General features: G+C 42.4%; 1 protein-coding gene across 4 annotated transcripts in view; it reads right to left on the bottom strand.

Moving 5' to 3' along the window:
• The window catches only part of NEURL1 (neuralized E3 ubiquitin protein ligase 1), a 160358-nt gene that overhangs the window by 15696 nt on the left and 120099 nt on the right, over positions 1-24563 (bottom strand). For all 4 annotated transcript variants that reach the window (XM_077349611.1, XM_077349613.1, XM_077349615.1 and 1 more), the window contains exon 4: positions 1205-1885. In XM_077349611.1, the coding sequence (XP_077205726.1) occupies positions 1205-1885 (681 nt within the window). The remainder of the gene's footprint in view (positions 1-1204; positions 1886-24563) is intronic.

The following is a 24563-nucleotide window of genomic DNA, read 5'->3' as shown; positions in this document are numbered from 1 at the left end:
TCAACCATGGCAGAAGGATTAGGAATACTTCAGTGAGAGCTGGAACTAGTAGTAGGTTTGCTGGAATAGAGCACCAAACCCCTAGGGGAAATTGGGGGAGGGGTCTGGTACAACAGCATCGCATTCTTGTGCTCCTTTTGATAACTATCCATTAGCAGTGGCATTTATAGGAGGACATCATAGTGTGGTGTAGCAGTCAGCATATCAGACTAGGAGCAATGAAACAGAGGTTCAAATTTTCTGTCTGCCATTAAGCTAACTGGATGACATAGGACCAGTAACTCTCTCTCTCTCTCTCTCACACACACACACACACACACTCACCTATCTCAAATGAGTAGCCGTGTTGGTCTGAAGTAGCATAATAAAATCAGAGTCCAGTAGCACCTTTAAGACCAACAAAGATTTATTCAAGGCGTGAGCTTTCGAGTGCAAGCACTCTTCCTCAGACTATGAACTGACCATCATGACAGTGGTCAATTCATGACAGTGGTTTTAAAGGTGTTACTGGACTCTGATTTTATTGTGTCACCTATCTCATTGTTGTAAAGAAAAAATGGAGGATGGGAATAGCATGTAGGCCACTTTGATCAGGTTAAAAATGTAACAGACTATACATATTTCAGTTAGATAAATATTAAATTTCATGACTGGATTTTAAGGTGTTTGTTCTTCAAAGCGACACAGCTAGATTGCTTACTTCCAATGGAATCATGCTTACCAGCCTTTTGCTGGCAGGATAGGACACTGTATGCTGAGGATACGGTTCCAGTCCTATTAAACAAAATTCTTTATTTTGGATTAGCAATGTGTGCATGTTGCCTAAATTAAGCAAGTAGTCCACTATGCTATTTCTTTTCTATTCCTTCCAACACATATGAATTGATGGTGGACCAAAACAATTACTTCTTTTTGGCAGTTGGTAATGTTCTACTAGGGATCCTGATGGCTAGAATTATGGTTTGCCGATCAAACAAACATACTTTCTGCATCACCTGCCTCCAAACTCCCATGCATGCAACACTGAGCTTTCTACCTCAGGATCCACTTTGTCTTTTCTTTGCTCTCTTAACATTTTCACATGCTATCACTACCCTACCCACTTCAATATTTAGAAATCTAGAACGTTTCTATGCTGCCTTTTCAGAGCATTTGCTCTATGTGATCTCCCAAACACAAAATATACTTCAAACACAAAACATACCCAGGACACGGATTTGCATCACTGCTCCATGTAAACCAAAGAACATCCATAGTGGCTGGGAACAGTCCACGCAGACCTGCATGCCAGCACTTGCTCCGTTGTGGCTCAAATGCAGTTCACCTTCTGAATTCACCATGAAACCCAAAATATCCCCACTTTGGAGAGGCACCAACACTCTACAAACTGCCCAGAACTCTTTTCTGTCCACTAAAGACTCTGGATTATAAGGAAGGTCACTGGGCCTCAGAGTGCTAGGATCACAGGTGGTGACCCCATAAGAGAGTGTTCCACTGCGCGAGGTGTTGGATTTGTTAATTTTCACAAATATAGTCTCATTGATTCTAAGGGGCCTGTTGGTAAAAACCAAAGTTCTCTCTTCTCGAGCATGTTCTAGACGAGCCACAGTCTGGTCATCCAAAATTTTAATATGAGCTCCCCTGAGCTGGTGGAAACGGAGATCACTTTCAAGCTGGGATGGGAGAAGATGGGAATGTTGGGAGTTGAGGGAGTTCTGTGGGATAGGACACATGGCAGCCATGACATGGAAGTTTTCCTCTTGGAGGTTGAGGTCACAAAGGCTCACAGACAGTCGGGTGTCCTCAGTCTCTCTGCGCAATGAGGGGCGGCGGATAGCCGTGAAGGATCTTGGACGGAGGCAATCAGGAGGGATAATTTCACTGTCTGGAACACAGAACAAAAGAGAGAAAATGTGACCTAAGGATAACAAAAATGTCTAGGCCATTATCAATTGCTCTTAAAGGGACACAAGGACCTGGTGTCCCTATCATGTTTCTCTAATGCACATGCGAACACACCTACACACACAAAGTTTAGTCCACAGAATTGAGATCCATAAACATTATAAGCAACATTCTAAGCAGGCTCTGGGTCATTATCAAAAATCAGCAACACCTGGAGCAGGATTTCCATTGTTTAAAGTTACGTGTAAATTCTGAAAAACGAATCATTTCACAGGTAGGACAGTAATTTTGATCTAACATCAAAGAGTTATTAAATGGGTAGAAGTTACAATCAGCTAGATGATATCCCCTCTTGCCTTTACATTGTTGGAGTTCCAGGTTCTCTGCTTTGCTGTTTCATCATCTCCTGGTTGGGCATTCTGGATAGTATCCCATAATCCTGTTTCAAGAAGGTGACCATTCTTTCTATCCAAACTAGATAATTGTTCTCCATGGACCTATCTATCAAGTGACCATGATAGATAGGTTTATGTGGTACACCACAGGAGGTCACCATCTTTGTTCCTTTGTTCTCTCCTGTTTGTGCCAAGAGCCTCTGGAGAGCTTTCTACATTTATTCAGAGATGCTCTTAATCTGGACCTCCATAACCCCTGTTGGCAGAGTAGTTAATACAACAACAATGCACAGCCTGATTAAAGAGTTGGTAAAGGTATATTTAGCAATAATTAATATATTTAATAAGAAAGAGAAGATACAGAGATAGGTCACTAATGACATCTCTACCTGTGAGAGAGAGTAAGACTGAGTATTGCACTTCTGAGAAGAAGGGGGAAACTGCCCTAAGCATAGCAATCTGGATCAGACAAGGAATGACAACAGAGGGGGCCATTCGTCACAGATTCTTTGTAGCAGGAGTGTGGCAAATTGTAATCGCTACAAAAATGCAGTTATGCACAACATCGTAGACAATCTGCCACACTCCTGAAACCGATCCGCCACAAATGCTTCGTTGTAGCGCTTTCAGGGAAATCCCAAAAAGTGGATTCACCCTCCAGAAAGCACTACACTCTTGCAACCAATCTGCAACACTAGCGGAAAAGTTCTGTGCGTTACCATTGTTGCAGTTTCTGCAAAGTCCCTCCCCCTGGCTCTCTCCTCTGATCTTCTGGTGAAGCGATCGCCATTTTTTTTTCTCGGAGCAAGCAGAGATCAATGCACCGGAGAGCCTTCGTTTACCCAGCGAGGCTTCCCCGGCTGCAGTCCCTTCCCAGAGCTGTTTTAAGTCACCAAGCACCACACAGCCCCGTTTGCTGGTTTATTTTCCCTTTATTTTTCCCTTTATTTTAGGCCGAAAATCACGCCCGTGCGGGGGGTGGTGGTGGATTTTTTTTCCCACTCATGGGGAGCGTGGCAACGATGAAACAGCAGCTCACACGCCACCTGCTAGCTAGATTGATCTCTCCGTTGCAACTAATCAATGCAGATTCGTTGCAACGTGTGTTTGTTTGTTTTTTTAAACCTGCCTTAAAGGCAAAGGGGCTTTTCGAGAGCATGATAACAGCTGCCCATTGGCTGCTCATTTGATTGACGGCCAGGGGCGGGACAAAGCTCGACAAATATTGCTTCTTGGATAGCGATTTTTGCCGAGACCGGAAACCTGTGGGAAACAATAGAAACACAACTGGATTCCACTACAAAGGCAGGTATGCATAACAACGAATTCCACTATTTAAAATGGCATTTTTTTCGTTCCAAAACCAATTTGCAACATAGATCCTGGTGCGGAATGGCCCAAAGGTGCTGACCTCACTATCCTAATCGTCTTCTTGATGCCCCCTCAGGGTTGTCTTTTCTTTTTTGTATGACAGACATTGCCTTTTCCACCACCTCTGATGGAGCAAAGTCTTTCCTTGTTGAAGAAAAGCTTCCTCTGTTGGATAAAGACTTGGAGTCATAGCATCCAACCCCCAAATGTTAAAAATGCATAAACCTTCAAAATTAATTAATCCAGAATAAGAAATTATGGGCATAATTCAGAAAAAGTTAGTTATATTTAAACTATAGAGTAGGGCATATTGTGTAATTTATTGGTCATGACTCATATAAGCATCCAGTGCTTTCTCAAAATGTAGCTTAGGATATTCTCTATTTGCATCCTGCTATTACCAGTCTCAAGGCAGGGCCAGGAGTTTTCCAGGAATTAAAAATGATCTCCAGATCCACAGAGATCAGTTTCCCTGGAGGAAGCATCAGATTTGGAGGGCAGACTCTATGGCAGCACATCCTCATTGAGCTCCCTCCCCTTCTCAGACCCCACCATCTCGAGGCACTACTCCCAAACCTCTAGGAATGTCCCAGGCCAGAGATGGCAATAATGTTGGGTCCAAATAGATGCCACTGCACTGAAAATATAATCTCCTAAAACAGAATGCCCTACAGATAAAACATACATATTTGCTACAACTACAAATTTTAAAAAATAATGCACAGGAATTATTTAAAATTACGGTTGCATGATTGGCCTTATTCCATAGTTAGCTGTAACTCATCTTTAAATCAGAGGAATGTTAATGGGCAATGTACTATAATGACTACTTTTAAAGCCCCTTGAATGTTCATGGTGCTTTATAGTGGACACTCAATCTATTTATATTATTTATTTATTCAATTTTTAACTCGAGGCAGGTTACATTAACAACCCTATAAAACCCTCCTCCATAAAACCTCATAACCCTGGTAAACAAGACAGCTAAAAACTTCCTTCTCTTCACTGCCAACCCACAGGGAAGGTTGCTTGACGGTACAGCATAGCCTGAGGGGGAGGGGGGCTAGATCTTAATCCCAGCCTCAACCGAAGACCTGTTGGAAGAGCTCCATTTTGCAAGCCACTTTGACAGCTTCATCAGGGCCCTGAGCTCTAGTCAGTAAGGATTAAGGAATGCAGATTAATAGTGGCTTGAAATCACTATATATCTTGCAGGGTGGAGGGGCATCTTTTTATTTTTGTAGAAGTCTTGCTTTAGGACTATAAAAGTCTGCCACAGGCGAGTGCTGACAGGCAAGCAGAGGCCTGGTTCACACGCAATTTGCCCCAAAGGATAGCAATTAGTCTGCCACTCATTATTAGCAGAAGCATGAACACAGCTCATAGGGTCTACCAACAATTCACACCCCTAAATATGTGGTCTGAAATAACTCCTATAGTCTTCACATGGATGCTAACCAGCAGCTGAACACTGGCACCGGACTCCTAAACAGCAGTGCTAGTCTAATTGCTTCCTATGACTTGTTCTGTATCCTCTGCAACTGATATAATCCATCTACCGCTGTGAGATACACAATTGTTTAGAAAAAAGTACTCCACACAGAAAATTTGTAATGCAGGATGCAATTAGCATGTTCATTACTTAGAGACACACATGGTAAGAGATAGCTATACTTTGTGTCAGTATGCATTATGCTACTCGTTCCCAAAATTTGAATAGCCGAAGCATACTTTTTTCTGAATCAAAACAGAATGCAGGTTCCTCACACAAAATTGTTTTTACTCTGCAAGTTCAAGAGCTTCCTGCTCCTAAAAAGAGTCTGCCCTCCTGTCTCTCTGTGTAATTTACAGTTCTTGGTGTGCAGGTTGCATTTGTGAACAGTGAATGAATCATTCATTCACATCTGATGCAGAATGTCTCCCTATCTCAGTTGTGAATAAATCATACAGAGGCACAACTTTTTATGGGTGGGTATTTTGGCACCATAGAAGTCTTAAATGTATTGATTTTTGGCATGTATTCCATGTTTGATGATAATGATGGCATGCATTCCATTTCGCCTCTAGCACTCTAGTGTGCTCCCAAACACTTTTGGAATTATAGTACTATGCAGTACAACCCTCTTCCCCAAGAGAATAGTTCAACATTTAAAAAAAAATTGAACTCAAATATAGCTATCATTAAGAGAAACTGCCTCACATAGAAGAGAGATGTTAAATAACATATAGGATTTGGGGTATATTTGGGGAACATATCCAAAAAGGAAACAAAATATATGAATCTGTCCGATGTAAATTGAGAGGGGTCATTCCATGTTGCCTCCCCCCTTTCTCAGCCTGCCATTATGTCCAGGATTTTAGCCTGGAAAGCCAATGCAACCTGTTGAGGGGCAGGCTGCGGTTGGCTGCCTTGTGGTCGGCTGACCACAAGACGGAAGAGTCCCATGCTTGCCATGCTCAATGTTGAATAAGGGCTGTGGCCAAATATTTTATGCCAGAATTATGGTTGTCAGTGTCCTCATTAGGTGGTCAATATTTCCCTGCAAGGCAAAGTAATAAAATATAGGATTTGGGGTATATTTGGGGAACATATCCAAAAAGAAAAAAAAATATGAATCTGTCTGATGTAAACTGAAACCCACTTCACCCACGAGAGCACAATTTACCTAGGCTGAGAGAACAAACAATTTACCTCTAATGAATGCATATTTAAGCAATTGCCTTCAAAAGTCCTCATTCCATATTTTTTCAAAAGTGAACTTCGATATTTCATCAGCGAAGAAACAGAATGATCCAGTTTTCATTCACACAGCTCTAGGCTGTTAAATTACCACCATGGTTTAATTTTAATTAATCATTTAAAGCTTCTGATCCCTAAACATCATGACGGTCTTCAGTCAGTTCATGAATACATTTGATTGATGAAAGATTTTGCATCAGACACTGACATATTCTGGACAAGTGTGGAGCAGCTGATGCCCTTTAGAGAACCCAAAAGAAACTTCCTTTGTTTGGATTGCTGGTGTATCTGTACTACAACCTGTGCAGATTTTACAGTGTGCTGCTGGATCCTTAACTTAAAAGAGGTGGATTACAAAACATGAGATTTTTTTCTCACAGTGCCTTTGGAGGTCTGGGCCAATTCTGCACACATAGGTTAATGCACTTTCAATGTGGTTTGGCAGCTGGATTTTCCTGTGCAGAACAGGAAAATCTACTTCTAAAGTGCATTGAAAGTGCATTATCTATTGTGTGCAGAATAGGCCCTGGAATGTTTTGTAATGGCAATACTACTGAAGTATCTGGCTTTTTGTAGAATGTGGGGATCTGACCAATGCTTTTCTCCAGAAATAGCATGCTTTTCAGCTTAGTAGTGGAAATTACCATGAAGTCATAGCCAATTCATGGCAACCATGTAGCATTGTCTATGCCAGATGTTGTTTGCCATTGCCTTCCTCTACATAGCAGTCTTGGGCCCATTCCACACACATTGGATAATGCATTTTCAGTGTGCTTTTGCAGCTGGATTCTGCAGTGCAGAACAGGAAAATCTACTTCGAAAGTGCATTGAAAGCACATAATCTAGCATGTGCAGAATGGGCCCTGGACTTATTTGGTGGCCACCCATCCCAGTACTAACCAGGGCAAACCCAGCTTAGCTTCTGAGATCTGATGAGAGCTGGCTAGCCTGGCCATCCAGAGCAGGGCTTGTTTTTCAGCTTAGACATCAGTAATTTTATGTGTGATGAAGCAATTTTCTGTCCAGATATTACCAAGGATGCTTGACAACATAAACATTAGAGCAAGCAAAAGAAACAATAAACAGACAGTGACAAACAGAAAGCAGAAGTCCAAAACTGTTAGAAACAAAGAAAACAGAACAAACAAATTCAGCACCATTATGAGCATTGCACATCAGATCCAGTGCATCAAAAACAATTCAGATATCATATCACATAGTAATTAAATGAAGAGTAAAAACAAATACTCAAGAAAGATATTTAGATTACAGATCCTGTCTGATTTGCTAGCTGTAGTTTCTAGGCTAAATAATTGTGTTGCAACATCTAATCCACAAAACACACATCATATGCTACAATGTTTGTTAGTACTCCTGATTATTTTTATTTGCACAAAAGATGGCATGAAGGATTCCAACTGCCACTTCAAGGAAACTGCTTTCCATGCCAATGTTCTAACTCAGGAGTTGTACATTGCAGCCAAGGTCAACTTGAAGGACATGTCATGAGTTTTCATGTTCCCTCCATTGGCATGTGGCCAATTTGGCTCCATTTCTGAATTGAAAAAAAGAGTTTGCAATATGATTAAACAATTTCCTACAAATCCCATTTGAGAGTCTCAAAAGCATTTACCAGGCAAAAACTAATAAATAAATAAAAGGTCAGATGATTAACATTTATGGAGGAGAGCCAAGTAGCCTAGAGCCACTGGCTCATAAACTGGAGCATTTCAGTGATGCTTTGATATGAAGTCGTGCATAAATGTCCATTTTACAGGCAAGTTTATTGTGAAGCTTAATTAATCTGATACTTATTAACATGTTATACTACTGGGTGCTTCTTTTCTTTTTACAGACTTGCATTATCAACATGTAGAAAGACAAAAGATAAAGGCCTAGTCTAACATCAATTTAGATGTTCCTTACATCAGCAACAGCTGCAAAGCGGGTAGCTGAAGCAGCCGCTCTAATTTGGTAACTCTAGCTCCCAGGGCAGGTTGAAATTAGAAGGGACCCTATGAAGGGCATCTGTAGTTATTTGTGCCAGAGGATGTCTCTGAAAAGTTCAGCTATTCAGTGAATTCACAGAGCATGTTGGAATGACGAGTGTGCAAGAGGGAATCTTGGCAGGCCTAGCTGAGAATGCCTCTTCTTCTGATAAAGGGTGTGCCTTTTTGATCTCTCATTTGCTTATAAAACTGATTTAACCGTGGCATAAGAAACTGCGACTCATATCAGTTTAGCCATTTTGAGATACAAAAAATTATATAAGATAAGATAATTTTAATAATTTGGTATCAGTGAGGAAGTAAAATGAAAACAAGACTGTACCTAGGAACTAGTTTTGAATTGTACTTATACATTTTGAATGAACATTTGGTTCACCATCACCAGCTTGATACTACTTCTTTTCTATGTATTTTTGGCTGGCAGGTCATCTCAACTTCCAGAGCCATGGTAGGGAGGTGTGCCCAGCTGACATCACTTTTGCAGGTCCTCAAAACCTGAAGATTTATTTCAGGTGCTCTTCCATGGCCAAAAGTTGAAAAGGGCTGCTTTAGAGCAGGGGTAGTTAGCCTGTGGTCCTCCAGATGTTCATGGACTACAATTCCCATGAGCCCCTGCCAGCAAACGCATTTGCTGGCAGGGGCTCATGGGAATTGTAGCCCATGAACATCTGCAGGACCACAGGTTGACAACCCCTGCTTTAGAGTACGTGCCAACTTCTTTCCCCTTCCTATTGTCAAAAATGCCTTTTGCAGCAATCCCAAAAAAGATCCAGCCAATAAGCCTACTGATTAGGGATGTGAAGCTTCAGAAATGGGGAGCCAACATGCATGGGAGGGATCCCTAAGGCCTCCATATGGAAAAATGTGGGGATGAAACTGAAAAAACCTTGCAAAATACTTTAATACAGTAATACAGTTAAAGAATCTCCTATTAGGCAATGTGGTTAAATATCTAAATATAATGCTAGTCCTTAGTACTATAATTAATGCTTAGGGATGTTCAGTTTATAAGGGTACCCCTCTGCCCAGAAATAGAGTTTTATGTGTTTCTGCATGATAGTGTCAAAGCCTATATTCGCCACAATCTTAACAGCTTCCATTCCAAACAATGCTTGATAACAGAATAGCACTGTTTGGAACGCAAGCCATTAAGATTATGATAACAGTTTGATCCAACCAGCTGAACTACTGATACATAAGAGAGGATCCCCCCAAAGGACTGTTCTAGGCATTGTGGGACCCATCATACCGGACAGAGGATGCAGTGAGGAGAGATATCAGGTGAGACTAGGGATGCCAGCCTCCAATAGGACCTGGGGATCTCTTGGAATTACAGCTCATCTCCAGACTTCAGAGCTCAGTCCACAATACAACTGTACATTTTTTGTTTTTTTCAGTGTCAGTTTTGCATGGATTTTTTAGATAGTCTTTTTTCTTAATAATATTTTATAGTTAAGCACTGAACCTTGTTCAGAATTTTTCTCAGCAATGAAGCAATGGAGTGACATTCCATCCATAGTTTGCAGTAAACGGACAATTTACTGGCTGACCTTACAAAGAAAGGGTTACTGAGACACTGTAGAAGTGTTGTTATTCTCCATGATGAATACTGATTTCCTTGCTTTCCAAAAGCAACATATAAATGTTATAAGTCGTTCAGGCTAAAGGATCATAAATTGGTAGAGATGGGGTGTTTAAATGGAAGAGAAGGGACTTCTGTTTCAGAGTCTTCTCAGAAATCAGGCATTCCTTCATGGGATTCCAATCTATAAATTATACCATATAGCCGTTTTCAGAAGTAAACTCACACAAGATATCTATGCATTGGGCAATCACTTTAAAACTGTAAAGGAGTACTTTGTTTACTGCTGGCACCACTGTTGCCTTCCTGGCTACCCCCCTCCCTTGTAAACGGCACACAGGCATGTATGTGAAATCAAGTGTGTAGAGTCTCAACTCTGTTTCAGAAGAAACTGACCCAAGTACAAGCCATTATTTGAATAGTTCTGTTTTACAACTGATGAATAATTCCACTTTTGCCTGTGAATTGGGTTTCCAGGGTACCCACAGAGTAAGCACGGACGTTAATAGCTATTCACTGGGTGGGTAGTTTAATGCTGAAAGAAGGTTGCTATGGAGAGTGTGACACAAGAATCTGAGATGACTCAAGTGTACTGATGCACAAGGTTAGCAGCCTGTAGCTTCTAGTGGTATTTGCTGCTTGGCTACTCTACTCACAAGATGCTGGAAACAGATAAAAGGGCATGTAAAACACACGAAATAGTCTACATCTCTCTGCGATGATCATTCCCCAGAGATTCCAAGGCTGTTTGCAAAATTATATCCTGTATCTTCAGTGGCATCAATCATCCTGCACCAATCCACAGATGCAAGCCCAAATTATTCCACCTTCAAACAACATTCCCTTCCCTTTTAGTTCACACTGGAGGGAAACAGTATTATCATCTGCTTGTGCTACATAATAAAATCCAGCCTCCAGAATCCATAATTAGTCTGGCCTGGATGAAAATCACCTTCTGACCCCAAACTGGTGATCAAAGTGGTGATTTCCCTGGGTATGCAAGAAAGGTCCAAAAGAACCAAGCATGGACACAATCCCCACTTATAATCTGCCTAAACTCGCAGAACTAGCATTTCTGTCTGATGGCTATCTAGCCTCTGCTTAAAAACTCCCAAAGGAGAACCTACCACCTCTCAAGGAAGCCTGCTCCACTGAGGAAGCACTCTGTCAGGAACTTCTTCTGGCTGTTTAGCCAAAAATTATTTTGAATTTTCTTTTGCATTCACAATGCTGAACTGAACATGAGTGCAGCCTTGTTAGATCCAGGTTCAGATGATTTTAAGATGGGTCTTCTAGTTGAGTGATACAAATTAAATTCTGTCCTGTCTACACTTGGTCTTCTTAAAGATAGACACAAGCTTAGGCTCTGGTTCTGTCTTTAAAAAATGCCAGCTACCTACCACCTCTCGAGGAAGCCTATTCCACTGAGGAACCACTCTAACTGCCAGGAACTTCTTCTGGATGATTAGCCAAAAATACTTTTGAATTAATTTCATCCCTTTGGTTCTGATTCGACTCTCTGGGGCAACAGAAAACAACTGTGCTCCATCCTCCACATGACAGCCCTTCACGTGCTTGAAGATGGCTATCATATCACCTCTTAGTCATCTTCTCTCCAGGCTAAACAGACCAAACTCTCTCAACCTTTCCTCATACATCTTGGTCTCCAAATCCCTCACCGTTTTTGTTGCCCTTCTCTGGATGACCTCCAGTCTACCTACATCCTTCTTCAATTGTGGTGCCCAAAACTAAACACAGTATTCTAAGTGAGGTCTAACCACAGCAGAGTAAAGCAGTACCATCATCTCACATGTTCTGGGCACTATACTTCTTTTAATACAGCCCAAAATCCTATTTGCCTTTTTTGACACCAAGTCACACTGCTGACTCATTTTCAGTGTTTGGTGTACTAAGAGTCCCAGATGATGATGATGATGATGATGATGATGATGATGATGATGATGATGATGATGATGATTTAATTTTTAGACCGCCCTTCTCCAAATAGGTCTCAGGGCAGTTTACAACATAAATAATGAAAACACAATAAAATCCCCATAAAAACCCCAATTAACATCAACAACAAGTTACATATAACATATAAGCGGCGGTGGTCACAATTCTGATCTTAGTTACCTGACTTCCCCCCAAGTTCAGCCTGGTGAGGAGAATAATATTCAGAAGAGGGCGGCACCAGTACAATAGATCTAACAATGATCTCGATGTTAGAGATTTCAATATTGGAGGGGATCCTCTGATGGATTAGTGGGAGAGCTGCCCTGGCCTCAACCATATGACTGGCGGAAGAGCTCCGTCTTACAGGCCCTGCGGAAAGCTGGTAGATCACGCAGGGCCCTTAGCTCTTCTGGGAGCTCATTCCACCAGGTTGTGGCCAGGACTGAAAAGGCCCTGGCCCGGGTCGAGGCCAGGCGAACATCCCGTGGGCCCGGGACAACCAGTAAATTCATACCCGCAGAGCGGAGTGCCCTCCGGGGGGCATAAGCAACCAAGCGGTCCCACAGGTAGACGGTACCCAGGCCGCGTACAGCCTTAAAGGTCAATACCAATACCTTGAATCTGATTCGGAAACAGACTGGTAACCAGTGCAGATGATGAAGCACCGGCTGAATGTGGGCCCTCAAAGGTGTTCTAGTGAGGACCTTGGCAGCCGCATTTTGGACCAGCTGTAACTTCCGAGTCAAAGACAAGGGAAGGCCCACGTAGAGCGAGTTACAGAAGTATAATCTGGAAGTGACCATTTCATGGATCACTGTGGCCAGGTGTTCGGAGGACAGGTAGGGCGCTAGTAGCCGGGCTTGGCGAAGATGGAAAAATGCCGTCCAAGCTACATTGGTGACCTGAGCCTCCATAGAGAGGGAGGCATCAAATGTCACACCCAAATTCTAGGCAACTGGTGCAGGTGTTAATTGCACCCCATTTAGGCATTGATCCTTTTCATGTGTACTACTGCTAAGACAAGTCTCGACCATCCTATAATGATGCATCTGATTTTTCCTACCTAAATGCATAACTTTACATTTTTCACTATTGAAACCACTCACCTAGCAAGAGTGTCATTGCCCTCTCACCAAGCAGGAAACTAATATGCAGTAAGGAGGGGGTGGGGCTGTACACACAAGCATGTAAAAAAAATTACAAAAAGCACTGCAGTTTAGTTGCACCTAAAACTGCACAAGAAACATTTGAGTCACTGCAATGCCAGACCACAATGCGGTGATTAGGAACCAGCAGTGCAGACAGAAAGTCTAACCTGTTCCAACATGTCATCTATGCAGAAGTATTCTCTCAAATCAAGAATGGGAAAATGGTAGATCCTTGATTGGGTAGGCTGGTGTTCATACTTCTTTCCAGTTGATCCCATTTAGAGTGAAAATGAATAAATTCAATTGGAGCAGGAAATGTTGTTTGGCACCTTTATGAAATAAATAAGCAGATCTGGAACTCCAGATGTGGACCATATCAAATTTCTGTGGTCACATAAATTCACTGCTTGTGCTTAGGAATCCATTCCTGTTGATTTAAGAGTAGCCATGTGTCCTTGTTGTTGTTATGTGCGAAGTCTTGTCCGACCCATCGCGACCCCATGGACAATGATCCTCCAGGCCTTCCTGTCCTCTACCATTCCCCGGAGTCCATTTAAGTTTGCACCTACTGCTTCAGTGACTCCATCCAGCCACCTCATTCTCTGTCGTCCCCTTCTTCTTTTGCCCTCGATCGCTCCCAGCATTAGGCTCTTCTCCAGGGAGTCCTTCCTTCTCATGAGGTGGCCAAAGTATTTTAGTTTCATCTTCAGGATCTGGCCTTCTAAAGAGCAGTCAGGGTTGATCTCCTCTAGCACTGACTGGTTTGTTCGCCTTGCAGTCCAAGGGACTCACAAGAGTCTTCTCCAGCACCAGAGTTCAAAAGCCTCAATTCTCTGACGCTCGGCCTTCCTTATGGTCCAACTTTCGCAGCCATACATTGCAACTGGGAAGACCATAGCCTTGACTAAACGCACTTTTGTTGGCAGGGTAATGCTCTGCTTTTTAGGATGCTGTCTAGATTTGCCATAGCTTTCCTCCCCAGGAGCAAGCGTCTTTTAATTTCTTTGCTGCAGTCCCCATCTGCAGTGATCTTGGAGCCCAGGAAAATAAAATCTGTCACTATCTCCATTTCTTCCCCATCTATTTGCCAGGAATTGAGAGGGCCGGATGCCATGATCTTTGTTTTCTTGATGTTGAGTTTCAAGCCAACTTTTGCACTCTCCTCCTTCACCCGCATCAACAGGCTCTTTAGTTCCTCTTCACTTTCTGCCATTAGAGTGGTATCATCTGCATATCTGAGGTTGTTGATATTTCTCCCTGCAATCTTGATCCCAATTTGTGACTCCTCTAATCCCGCATTTCTCATGATGTGCTCTGCATACAAGTTAAATAGGCAAGGCGACAGTATACAGCCTTGCCGAACTCCTTTCTCAATTTTGAACCAGTCAGTGATTCCATGTTCAGTTCTTACTGTTGCTTCTTGACCTGCATATACATTTCTCAAGAGACAAATAAGATGCTCTGGTATTCCCATCTCTTTAAGAACTTGCCACAAATTGTTGTGCTCCACACAGTCAAAGGCTTTAGCATAGTCAATGAAGCAGAAGTAGACGTTCTTCTGGTACTCCCTAGCTTTCTCCATGATCCAGCGTATGTTGGCAATTTGATCTCTAGTTCCTCTGCCTCTTCGAAATCCTGCCTGTACTTCTGGAAGTTCTCGGTCCACATATTGCTGGAGCCTAGCTTGTAGGATTTTGAGCATAACTTTGCTAGCATGAGAAATTAGTGCAATGGTGCGGTAGTTTGAACATTCTTTGGCATTGCCCTTCTTTGGGATTGGAATATAAACTGACCTTTTCCAATCCTGTGGCCATTGTTGAGTTTTCCAAATTTGCTGGCATATTGAGCGTAGCACTTTTACTGCATCGTCCTTTAAGATTTTGAATAGTTCAACTGGAATGCTGTCACCACCACTAGCTTTATTGTTGCTCAGACTTCCTAAGGCCCATGTGTCCTTATCGTACCAAATTTACTAGTGTGTAATGGAGATGCCTCCTCCTCAATCTTCATTTTCTGCACAATTCACAGAAGGATATAGGCCTGCAGGTCATGTGCTGTCATGACTCTTCAGCTCCATTTTGCTGGCATTAGTCTCCATGCCTTGGCCTGTGACCATACCACCAGTTCTGCTAAACACAAACGCCTGAATAAACTTCGAAGCTGGTGATGGCAAAAAGCTTTATTCAGAATGAGTTCCTAGGTTTAAAAACTCATTTTCGTATTTTACTTCCTCAATCAACTTATTTCTGAATGGTTTTTTTTTCACGGATACAAACAAAGTCTTCAACCCACTATCTAATTCTTATATTTTATATACCTTATACTTTATATTTTAAGCCATATAATTTGGGTCTATTAGTATCAAAAGGTCCACAAAGGTAACTATCTTATAAATGACAAACAGCTGAGCAACCCATTTTCTAAGAGTTCTGTGATGAAAGAATCATATGAGCTTCAGTTGAAGAGTAATTGGAAGATAAAGGAGGAAAGTCAAGCAGAAGAATAGGAAAGAGCAGGCTACTTTGATGATCTAATTTTAATCATGACGAGACAATGGCTAGCTTACAAGCCAATGAATGGAAAAGCCTGACATAAAGAAAAAAACCAGGGAGAGTTTCCCCGAGGTCAAGCATGACTATTATTGAATGTGTTCTCATCTGATCAAGCTGCTTCGTGACACAATACTCTGCTATCTTGCCTTAATATTGGCAAAACCAATATCTCCCAATGATCTCAGCTTGTGACATAATTAATTTTTCTCTCAAAGCTGATACCTTGCTTGCCTCTAATGTGTCCACTTCCTGCTTTCCTTATCTCCAGAGTACACCCCTTCCCCACCTTCAGCCTCTCCATGAGGCAACTGGAAATTTTATCCTGATTTCCTCTATCTCTTTCCAAGCCCAAGAAAATGAAATCTTGGTGCTTTTTATTCTCTAGTCCCTCTTCTAAGAGCTGTTATCATTATACCAATTTGTATTCAGCTTTGATTTTGACTGTGTAGCCTAGCTTCTGCGTCATTTTTCAAATGCAGCCAAGAATATAGAATACAAGAATCAACAAAAGTCTCTCTCAGGGTATGTATCTCAAGACGCTTCACAGGAATCTGGTCAGCATCTTTTGGCAAACTGTGGCTCTTCAGATGTCCATGGACTACAATGTCCATGAACCATTGCAAGGATCCTGGCAGGGGCTCATGGGCATTGTAGTCCATGGACATCTAGAGAGTCATAGTTTGGCCACCCCTGCCCTAAAACGACAGGCAGTGGGCGGCCTGCAAACTCCTTATCAATGAGATGGAAATAAATGACAATGATTTTTTTCCAAGGAGATTTGCTATTCTTATAACAACTCTGTGAAATAGGTTAGGTTAAGAAATAGTGACTTTTCCAATATCACCCAGCAAGTTTTATCACCTTGTAAGCAGGAATTCAGATATGTGGTCCAAGTCAAACAAGTTCTTGACTCTCACAACTGTAGTACTGCAGCTGCAAACCAGACTGGATCAAAAACACAGAAATGTAGATTCACTTCGGTACCCTAAAATTACTCATTCAGCCATCTTTGCTATATTGTCCTTCAGCTTTTCAGTATGATCTTTTAAAATGGCTCATATGTTCCACTGCAAACACTACTAATGTCATGTGCCACAAGAAAAGAACAACATCAAATTTGCATGAAAGCAGAGTACCCACAAGCACCAGTACTGCCCTCAGGAAAAGACTTTTGTTAAGCCAATAAAATGGCTGAAATACCATTTGTTTTTGTTCTCTTGTTCTGGAAGAGTCAAGTTCTTAGGAATACCATAAACATTCTGCCATCATTCTTTGATTTCTACAAACGTCATATTGGTATTATGCAAAGAAATTATTTACTGTCTCTATAAACATCCTTTGCGTGCAGTCCATCTGGCAGCCAGGAAAGAGACTTGGAACGCGTTAATTTATTTACACTGTAAACCACTTTGTAATAAATAAAAAAGCTCTTAATACTCTTTCACAAGAATGAGCCATGTTAGCCTGATACTATTTTTAGGGTACCTTTGTAGCTGTAAATCCAGTTTCTAAAAATGTAGAGGAAGAAAGGGTTATGGTAGAGCTGTCGAACTCATTTGTTACAGGAACCAAATCTGTCATAAATGCTACTTTGTTTGGCCAGGCCATGTGTGCCATAAAATGTAATACCAGGTATGACAGACCCTCACACACTTCCCCCAAGTAAAAAAAAAAAATCCCTCCAAAATAGTGCTTATAGCATTGCTTTGTTGTTGTTATAAAATGAATCTGACTGTTCCACCCAGTCACAGACAGTTCTGTTGGGTTTACTCAGCCCTGGAAGTTTTTTGGGAAGGTGTAATTCTTTAGTCTTTAGTTAATCTCGGTCAGAATGGCATTGAGGTATTGTTAACAACTAACAAACAAAAATTTATTTTACATAGAAGGAAAGGGTGGTTGAAATGAGGAATCATACAAATCAGCTATAATACTGTTAGATGTTCTTTGTTACAGGGTTTGAGAGAAGACGATTAAGAGGTAATATAATAGCCATCTTCAAGTACTTGAAGGGCTATCACACAGAGGATGGAACAGAGGTGTTTTCTGTTGCCTCAGAGGGTCAGATTAGAACCAGTGGGATGAAATTAATTCAAAATAATGTTTTGCTAAACATCCAGAAGAATTTCCTGACAGAGCAGTTCCTCAGTGGAACAGGCTTTCTTAAGAGGCGGTGGGTTCCCCTTCTTTGGGAGTTTTTAAGCAAAGGCTAGATAGCCATCTGACAGAAATGCTGATTCTGTGAGTTCAGGCAGATTGTAAGTGGGTGGGCAGAAGGGATTGTGTCCATGCTTGGTTCTTGTGGCCCTTATTTGCATGCCCGGGGAAATGCTGATCACCACTTTGGGGTCAGGAGGCGAATTTCCTCCAGCCCACACTGGCCAGGGATTCTGGGTTTTTCTTGGGGGGGGGCATTATCTGGACATGGAATTGGGGTCACTATTACAGGCAGGTAGTTGTGAATTTCCTGTATTCTGCAGAGGGCTGGACTAGATGATCTTGGAGGTACCTTTATACTCTATGATGCTATAATTCTAGGCTTTTCTTAGTTCTTAAATTTTCCTTGTACTGAGAGATTGTAGTCCCTGCGTTTATCCAAAACATGGCTGTTTCATTCTTAACTTTGTGAGTTCCTCTAAACTCGCCTGATTTCTAGAAGGCAGATATCCTTCTTCTAGTATCCCCAATTTTCCCTTTGACATCAGAGGAGGCTGAAGCAAGCTTTCTCTCCCACATGTATGCAGAAATCCTCACACCTGATTTCTCCTCTCTTCTTTTGGCCTGAATTGTGAGTATCAACTCACTGCCCAAATTCCCTGTACCAAAATATCTGTCCCAGTTCTTCAGACACTGTGTAGATCAACTTTCAGCTTTTAGCAAGGCTTCTTTTCTTTTACTAAAATATTTCCTCATTTTCTGCCAGTATGATGCCTGTTGTTCCCTTCACTTACTATTTCTTTCTTCAGCCATTTTAGTACTGTCCATTTCACCAAGTAATGGTGATATACACATTATAAATAACACAAGCAATCCCAATAACCAATATTATCCTCACTCAAATTGCAAACAATAACAGTTGATTACTAGGAGTGAAAGCAACTGATTTACTGGAGAATCCACAAAAGCCCCAATAAATGTATACATAAGCAAGATTGAGGTTTTTATCTGAGGAATACCATCAAAGTGGGGGCTGACATTTGTATAAGAATTTTACATTCTTATGCAAATTAGTCACTTTTTGTATATATTGAACAGGCATCTTTCTTTCAAGTAAACAAGGAAGTTTTTCAGCACTCCCCTCCCCCATGTGACCAATCTCAGCAACCAATTATGGCTATAACTCATCCCTCATTCTTTGTTTCTTCTCTTCCTCCATCCTACCTCTAAGGATCTCAAGGAGGCACACTGGACCCCCCCCCTTCCACTGCCATATCTCCAACAACAACAACTCTGTGAGGTGAGCCAGGTTAGATGACCAGCCCTGGGGGACTCAGACAATGTTCCTTGCTCAGGAGGAGAAGATATAAACCTGGCTTTTGCTGACCTCTTCACCTCCAGTTCTCATTTTTCCAGTATTTGTCACAGAAACAGCAGTGCTGAAGGAAAGGCTTGATGGAGAGCCTGTTTCCGAAACTTCCAAGGGGTGCATTTTGTCGTCCTGAGATCCCCCTTTTCTCTCATGGGCTGAGAACAGGTCAGGGGTGAAAAGGAAAAGGTCACTATCCCCCAGCTAACCCAATACTTACTCTGTCATCTTTCTCTATGACTGTTCATATAGACCAGTGGTCCCCAATCTTTTAATCACAGGGGACCAGTCAACGCTTGACAATTGTATTGAGGCCCGGGGGGGGGGTAGTCCTTTGCCGAGGGATGTCACCACCACTACCTGAGCCCCTACTCCACTTGCTTTCCCGCCAGCACTCCTGAATTACTGCAGTCATGGCGGCCGCCGGAAAACACCAAAGGTGAGCCGGCAGCAGAATGGCAGGGCAGCAGCTGGGGAGGAGGACGAGAAGGAGCCGCAGCCTGGTACCGACTGATACATGGACTGGTCCCAGTCCCAGGACTGGGGGTTGGGAACCGCTGATATAGACAATTCTTTCCCTTTCTTCCTTCACTTAATTCCAAGGCCAGGATATCTTTCCCCTCAGAGTAGCACACACAAGACAGCCCAGTTGCATCCCAGTTCACATGTTGGCATTCCTCCTCTTCTCTCTCCTGCCAGCCCTGACCTTTTGTCAGCAAACTAATGCCCCATACACCCAATCCCCCTCACGCTTGCTGTTTGGCATGGTGAAGGCAGCAGGGCCGGTAACCTGGCTCCATCCCCATGAAGTGTCTTTACCAATCCTCTCTGAGTTGTGGTTGGAGGAGGCAGGAGGGAAACACACATCGTGCCCTCTCTTTCTCCATCTTCACAGTCATTCTCCCTACACCAGCGGTCCCCAACACCCGGGCCGCAAACCGGTACTAATCCGTGGATCAGACGGTACCAGGCTGTTCATTCCCAAGAGAGGGCTGGCCTCAGCCTTGGCTGTGCTGACCCTGCTGTCAAAAGCAAAGCACATTTTGTACTCCACACAGGTGGGCAAAGGCACTTCCCACCTGCCTTTGCAGCTGTGCGGAACATGGAAAGCAACTTCTACGGTGCCCTACCAGCGCCTCCTCCAAGGCAGGTGGAAGGAAGCGATCCCAAAGGGATCGACCTAGCTCCTTTTGGTGTGGGGTTCCCATCTCATGGAGGGGGGAAACTGCTATTTGGGGAGGGGGACTGAATCCACCCCTCCCTTCTCTGCCACTCAGCCTGCACCCCCCTCGCCCAAACAAGCTCCTTCCATGCCCCCGCCCGGAGCAGCCGCTGCCTCCCCATTCACCTCCCACCACAAAGGAGCGGAGCCAGTAGAAATTTGCCTTTCTTGCTTAGACACAGGTCAGATTACACAAAATAAAACAGTGCAGTCAGCCTAAAACAACCTGTGAACACTGCAATAGGACTAGGTTTTTGAATTGGAGAGGAGGGCAAACAACAAATGAAAGTAGGTATGCTGGAGTAGACTGGACATAAGCAACACACTTTGGGTGTCATTGTCTCCCATCACCCTCAGATGGGACTGTCTCATTGCAGAGAAACAAGCCCAGGGCTCCCATGGATGTGTCGTTATCACGAGTTAAAATGTTCATGAAAATAAAATGTTCTTTATAATCGTTTTTGTGGCGTATCTGTATCTTATTTTGAAGGGATGTTTAAACGTTACCATAGCGACCAGAGTCAGAGAGCGTTAGGGCAGTGGTCGAGAGGAGAGGACTACCCCCCCCCCCCGGGCCTTAGTACAATTGTCAAGCGTTGACCGGTCCCGGTCATAAAAAGGTTGGGAACCACTGCCCTACACTATTTCATCTCAGCTTCATAAGCCTGCCCCCTAACAATTTTTTTCCTATTTCTTGACAGCTTTGACCACACATACTTTACTGTGTGTGCCTGGTTCCTCTCTCCCCCACCCCCACTGAGCAGTCTCCTGCCTTCCCTTCCTTGTACCAATCGTTTGTGGGCCAGACAAGAGCATGCGTTTGACACCTGGGTTGCAGGCTTCCTTTCTTGACCGCAAAAGGAGTACTTGTTTAGTAGTAGTAATGTGTAAGTGGGTTTAGGCGAATGTTTTTATATGATCTGAAACCAAGTTCGTGACAACGTTAGAACATAAGGAAAAGGCTGTTGAATGGGTTATTTAGAATTCTGTTTCCAACAGCAGCCAGTCAAAGGATGGAAAAATGGCAATAACTTTGTCCATTACAGTTTGTAAGAACCAGTTGCTTACCTGAAAACATTCACAACTGTTTCCTTGATCATGGCTGTTTTTTTCAGGCTATACTTTTTCTTAAACCAGGGCTCCTACCTTTTCCATAGAAATGTGCAGTGTGAGCTTTGAGCCAGTCTTAAGGTTCATGACAATATGGGAGGAAAATGCTCTGAATCAGGCATTAGTACTGCAACAAGTTTTCCTGGAAGTCTCACAAGGTTCCCAAAAGAAGAATGATCTGACTTGTGACCCTGAAGCAAGAACTATCAAGGCATAAGATGAGAGCAGTTTAGCTTTTGCCTCAATAGCTGCTCTATTGTCATAGCCAACTTAGAGCTCTTTCTCTTAAAACACGTTCCCAAAATTTTGTGTATGATCCTAGCCATTTTACAGATTTATTGAGACTGAAACTCTCTCTTGACAAACTCTAAATACATCAAGCATGGACAACATCAGGATTTTAGAATACCCACTTTTTCTCTCAGACCAAAGCAATGCTCACTTATAATTCCCTTGTCTGTTGAATGGCCAAGTGACTGGGCATCTTCCTTCTTAAAAGGAGGCCACCTTAAAAGGAGGCCACCAATTATTGTGCGTGATTTGTAGATCAGCACCAACCTCCAGGACACTAAAGATCCCTCTTCTTTTCACACTTAATTTTAAAATGAAAAGGTGCAAATACGTTGAGGGGGCCAGCTTTTATGTGTGTAACTCATTTTAAAGCCAACTTCCTCCCATTAGGCAGTCAAAGCAAATTACAGTGAAATTTTAAGTATAATACATAGAAGGCAACAGTTCAAAACTAAACAAACAAATAGCTGGCCAGCCAACTTTACTGTCACCAGGAACACAATCCATCATTCCCACACGTCTTGCAGAAGTCCAGCAGAATGGATGCTTCATAGTGTTATCAGAAAGACCATTCCACAAAATAGGCACAGCTTCCAAAAACATCTATGCAAAGGTTGAGACTGATTAAATAAGCCTTCATGAGGGAACAGAGAGTGAATTCTGGTTGAAGAGACACAATTGCCATATGGGTGTCTAATGGGGGAGATTATTCTGTAGGGAAATGGATACTAGGCCACAAAGAGCCTGAAGAGATGGGAACCAGAACTTTGAATATGACCAAGAAGATAATATAATGATTTTAAGGCAGCTGTAATATAGGCAGAGCAGCTAGTTTCAGAATGGACCACAATCTGCATCAACTGACATTTACAGATGGTTCCAAGGGCAGCCCTATATACGGCATGCTAGAATAGTTCAGCCTTGACATTACCACTGCATGCATCAGCATAGCCAGGAATGCTGGGTATAGGAAAGGAGCCAGTCTATGGACATGATAAAGCTCCTTACCCACATCTGTTTCTAACAGCATAGATCAGAGAAAGCATTACCGGACAATGCATTATTATCAGCTTTCCCACCAAATAATCTCCCTGCAGCCTCACAAAACGAGTCTCAAGCTTTATGCAACTTTGGTAAATAACATATTCCATGCAGTAGCTAAGGGGGAAATTCTGAAGGCAATAATAACCACCACAGTCAACATCTGTAAAAACATGTACACCAGAATCTTTAACTCTAAATGGCAGTCACAGCAGCTTTCAAAAATTCATCTTTAAAGAGTTGCTACTCAGATAATCTTTTTCAGCAAAAGGATTAAATTCCATACTGGAAGAAGCAACACATAAAATGGCTTCTAGGGTCATATTTCTCCAGCACCATCACACACAAAGCAGTGCTTAAATATCACACTTGAACAATTACACCCGTACCATCTGGCACCATGTAAATGAGCTCTAAAAGGCCATGAGCCAGGAGCAAAAGAAAAAGGGGAAAAAAGCCACAATGAGCTTGAATGACTTTCTAGTCAGATTTACAGCCCATATGACAGTTGCTTACCTGGAAGCAACAGTCCAGGCTGTGCTCAGACAGAATAGCAACAGATTGATTTAATGCCACTATCACAATCAATCAAGCTGCCGGTTGAGCTGCGGGCCCTGCAGGAGCTTCCAGCATTCTGCAGGGCCTGCAAAACAGAGCTCTTCTGCCAGGTCTATGGTTGAGGCTGGGGATGAGGAGGAAGATCGATGCCCCCCCCCCAGGTGTGAATAGTATACTGAATCATCTTGACCTCTTTCATCACCCCTCCGGTAGTGGGGATGAGTGGGATGGTTTTCCACCATGTTCTGTGATTGTATGTCTTTTTATGGGGGTTTTAATGGTTTTTATTGGACATTGTAACCCGCCATGAGCCGGCTTCAGAAGTGGCGAGAAATAAATCTAGTAATAGTAATAGTAATAGTAATAGTAATAGTAATAGTAATAGTAATAGTAATAGTAATAGTAATAGTAATAGTAATAGTAATAGTAATAGTCCTGCAGCTAGGAAAGCTACTTGTTTCCAGACGAAAAACTCAAATGGTGACAAGAATATATGGTAAATTAACTATTCTGTTAGTATTTGAATTAGGAGATGCTGGACAGTGCAACAACATTTCTGTCCTGAAGATTTATTCAGAATTCAAAGAAGTTTGAAAAAAATCACATTGGAAATCCAAAGAAACCTGCAATTATTATATATGGATCAATATCACATATATGCAGAAGTGCCATCAATTCACAACCAACATGAGAAAGCCCATCAAGGGGCCTTCAAAGTAAGTAGTATTCTATTACCTTTTTCTGCTCAGTCTTTCTTAAAGGTCTCCCATCCAGCCCATGCTATGCTTCCAAGATCTGATGAGATCAAACTACAGTATGCTGTCTTCCATCCCAAACAGACATTATCAGCTTTATATCCTTTGGAAGAATATCTGTCAACAGTTAACAATCCATAGACCTTGCTGCTTTTTCTATGAAAGTGCAGCCAAGTAAAACATACTGGTATCTGATGCTGGGTGGTGATGATCACAACACTGGGGATTTACCCTGAAAAGGTCCAGAGGCCACTGGAAGAAAGTTGGAGGCCTTATGTATCTGGAAAACTCCAGATTTTATATGTCTGAGGTAAAATGGGGGAGATGAACTGCTTATTGCCAGAGGAAAACATAGGCATTTCAGAAACTTGGTGAGATGAGGATAATCAGTGAGATATTATGATC

The sequence above is a fragment of the Paroedura picta genome, chromosome 8, assembly GCF_049243985.1.
Source record: "Paroedura picta isolate Pp20150507F chromosome 8, Ppicta_v3.0, whole genome shotgun sequence".
NCBI classification, from domain to species: Eukaryota; Metazoa; Chordata; class Lepidosauria; order Squamata; family Gekkonidae; genus Paroedura; species Paroedura picta.
Note: the sequence above shows the minus strand (reverse complement) of the source record. Positions and strands in the feature narration are given on the sequence as shown.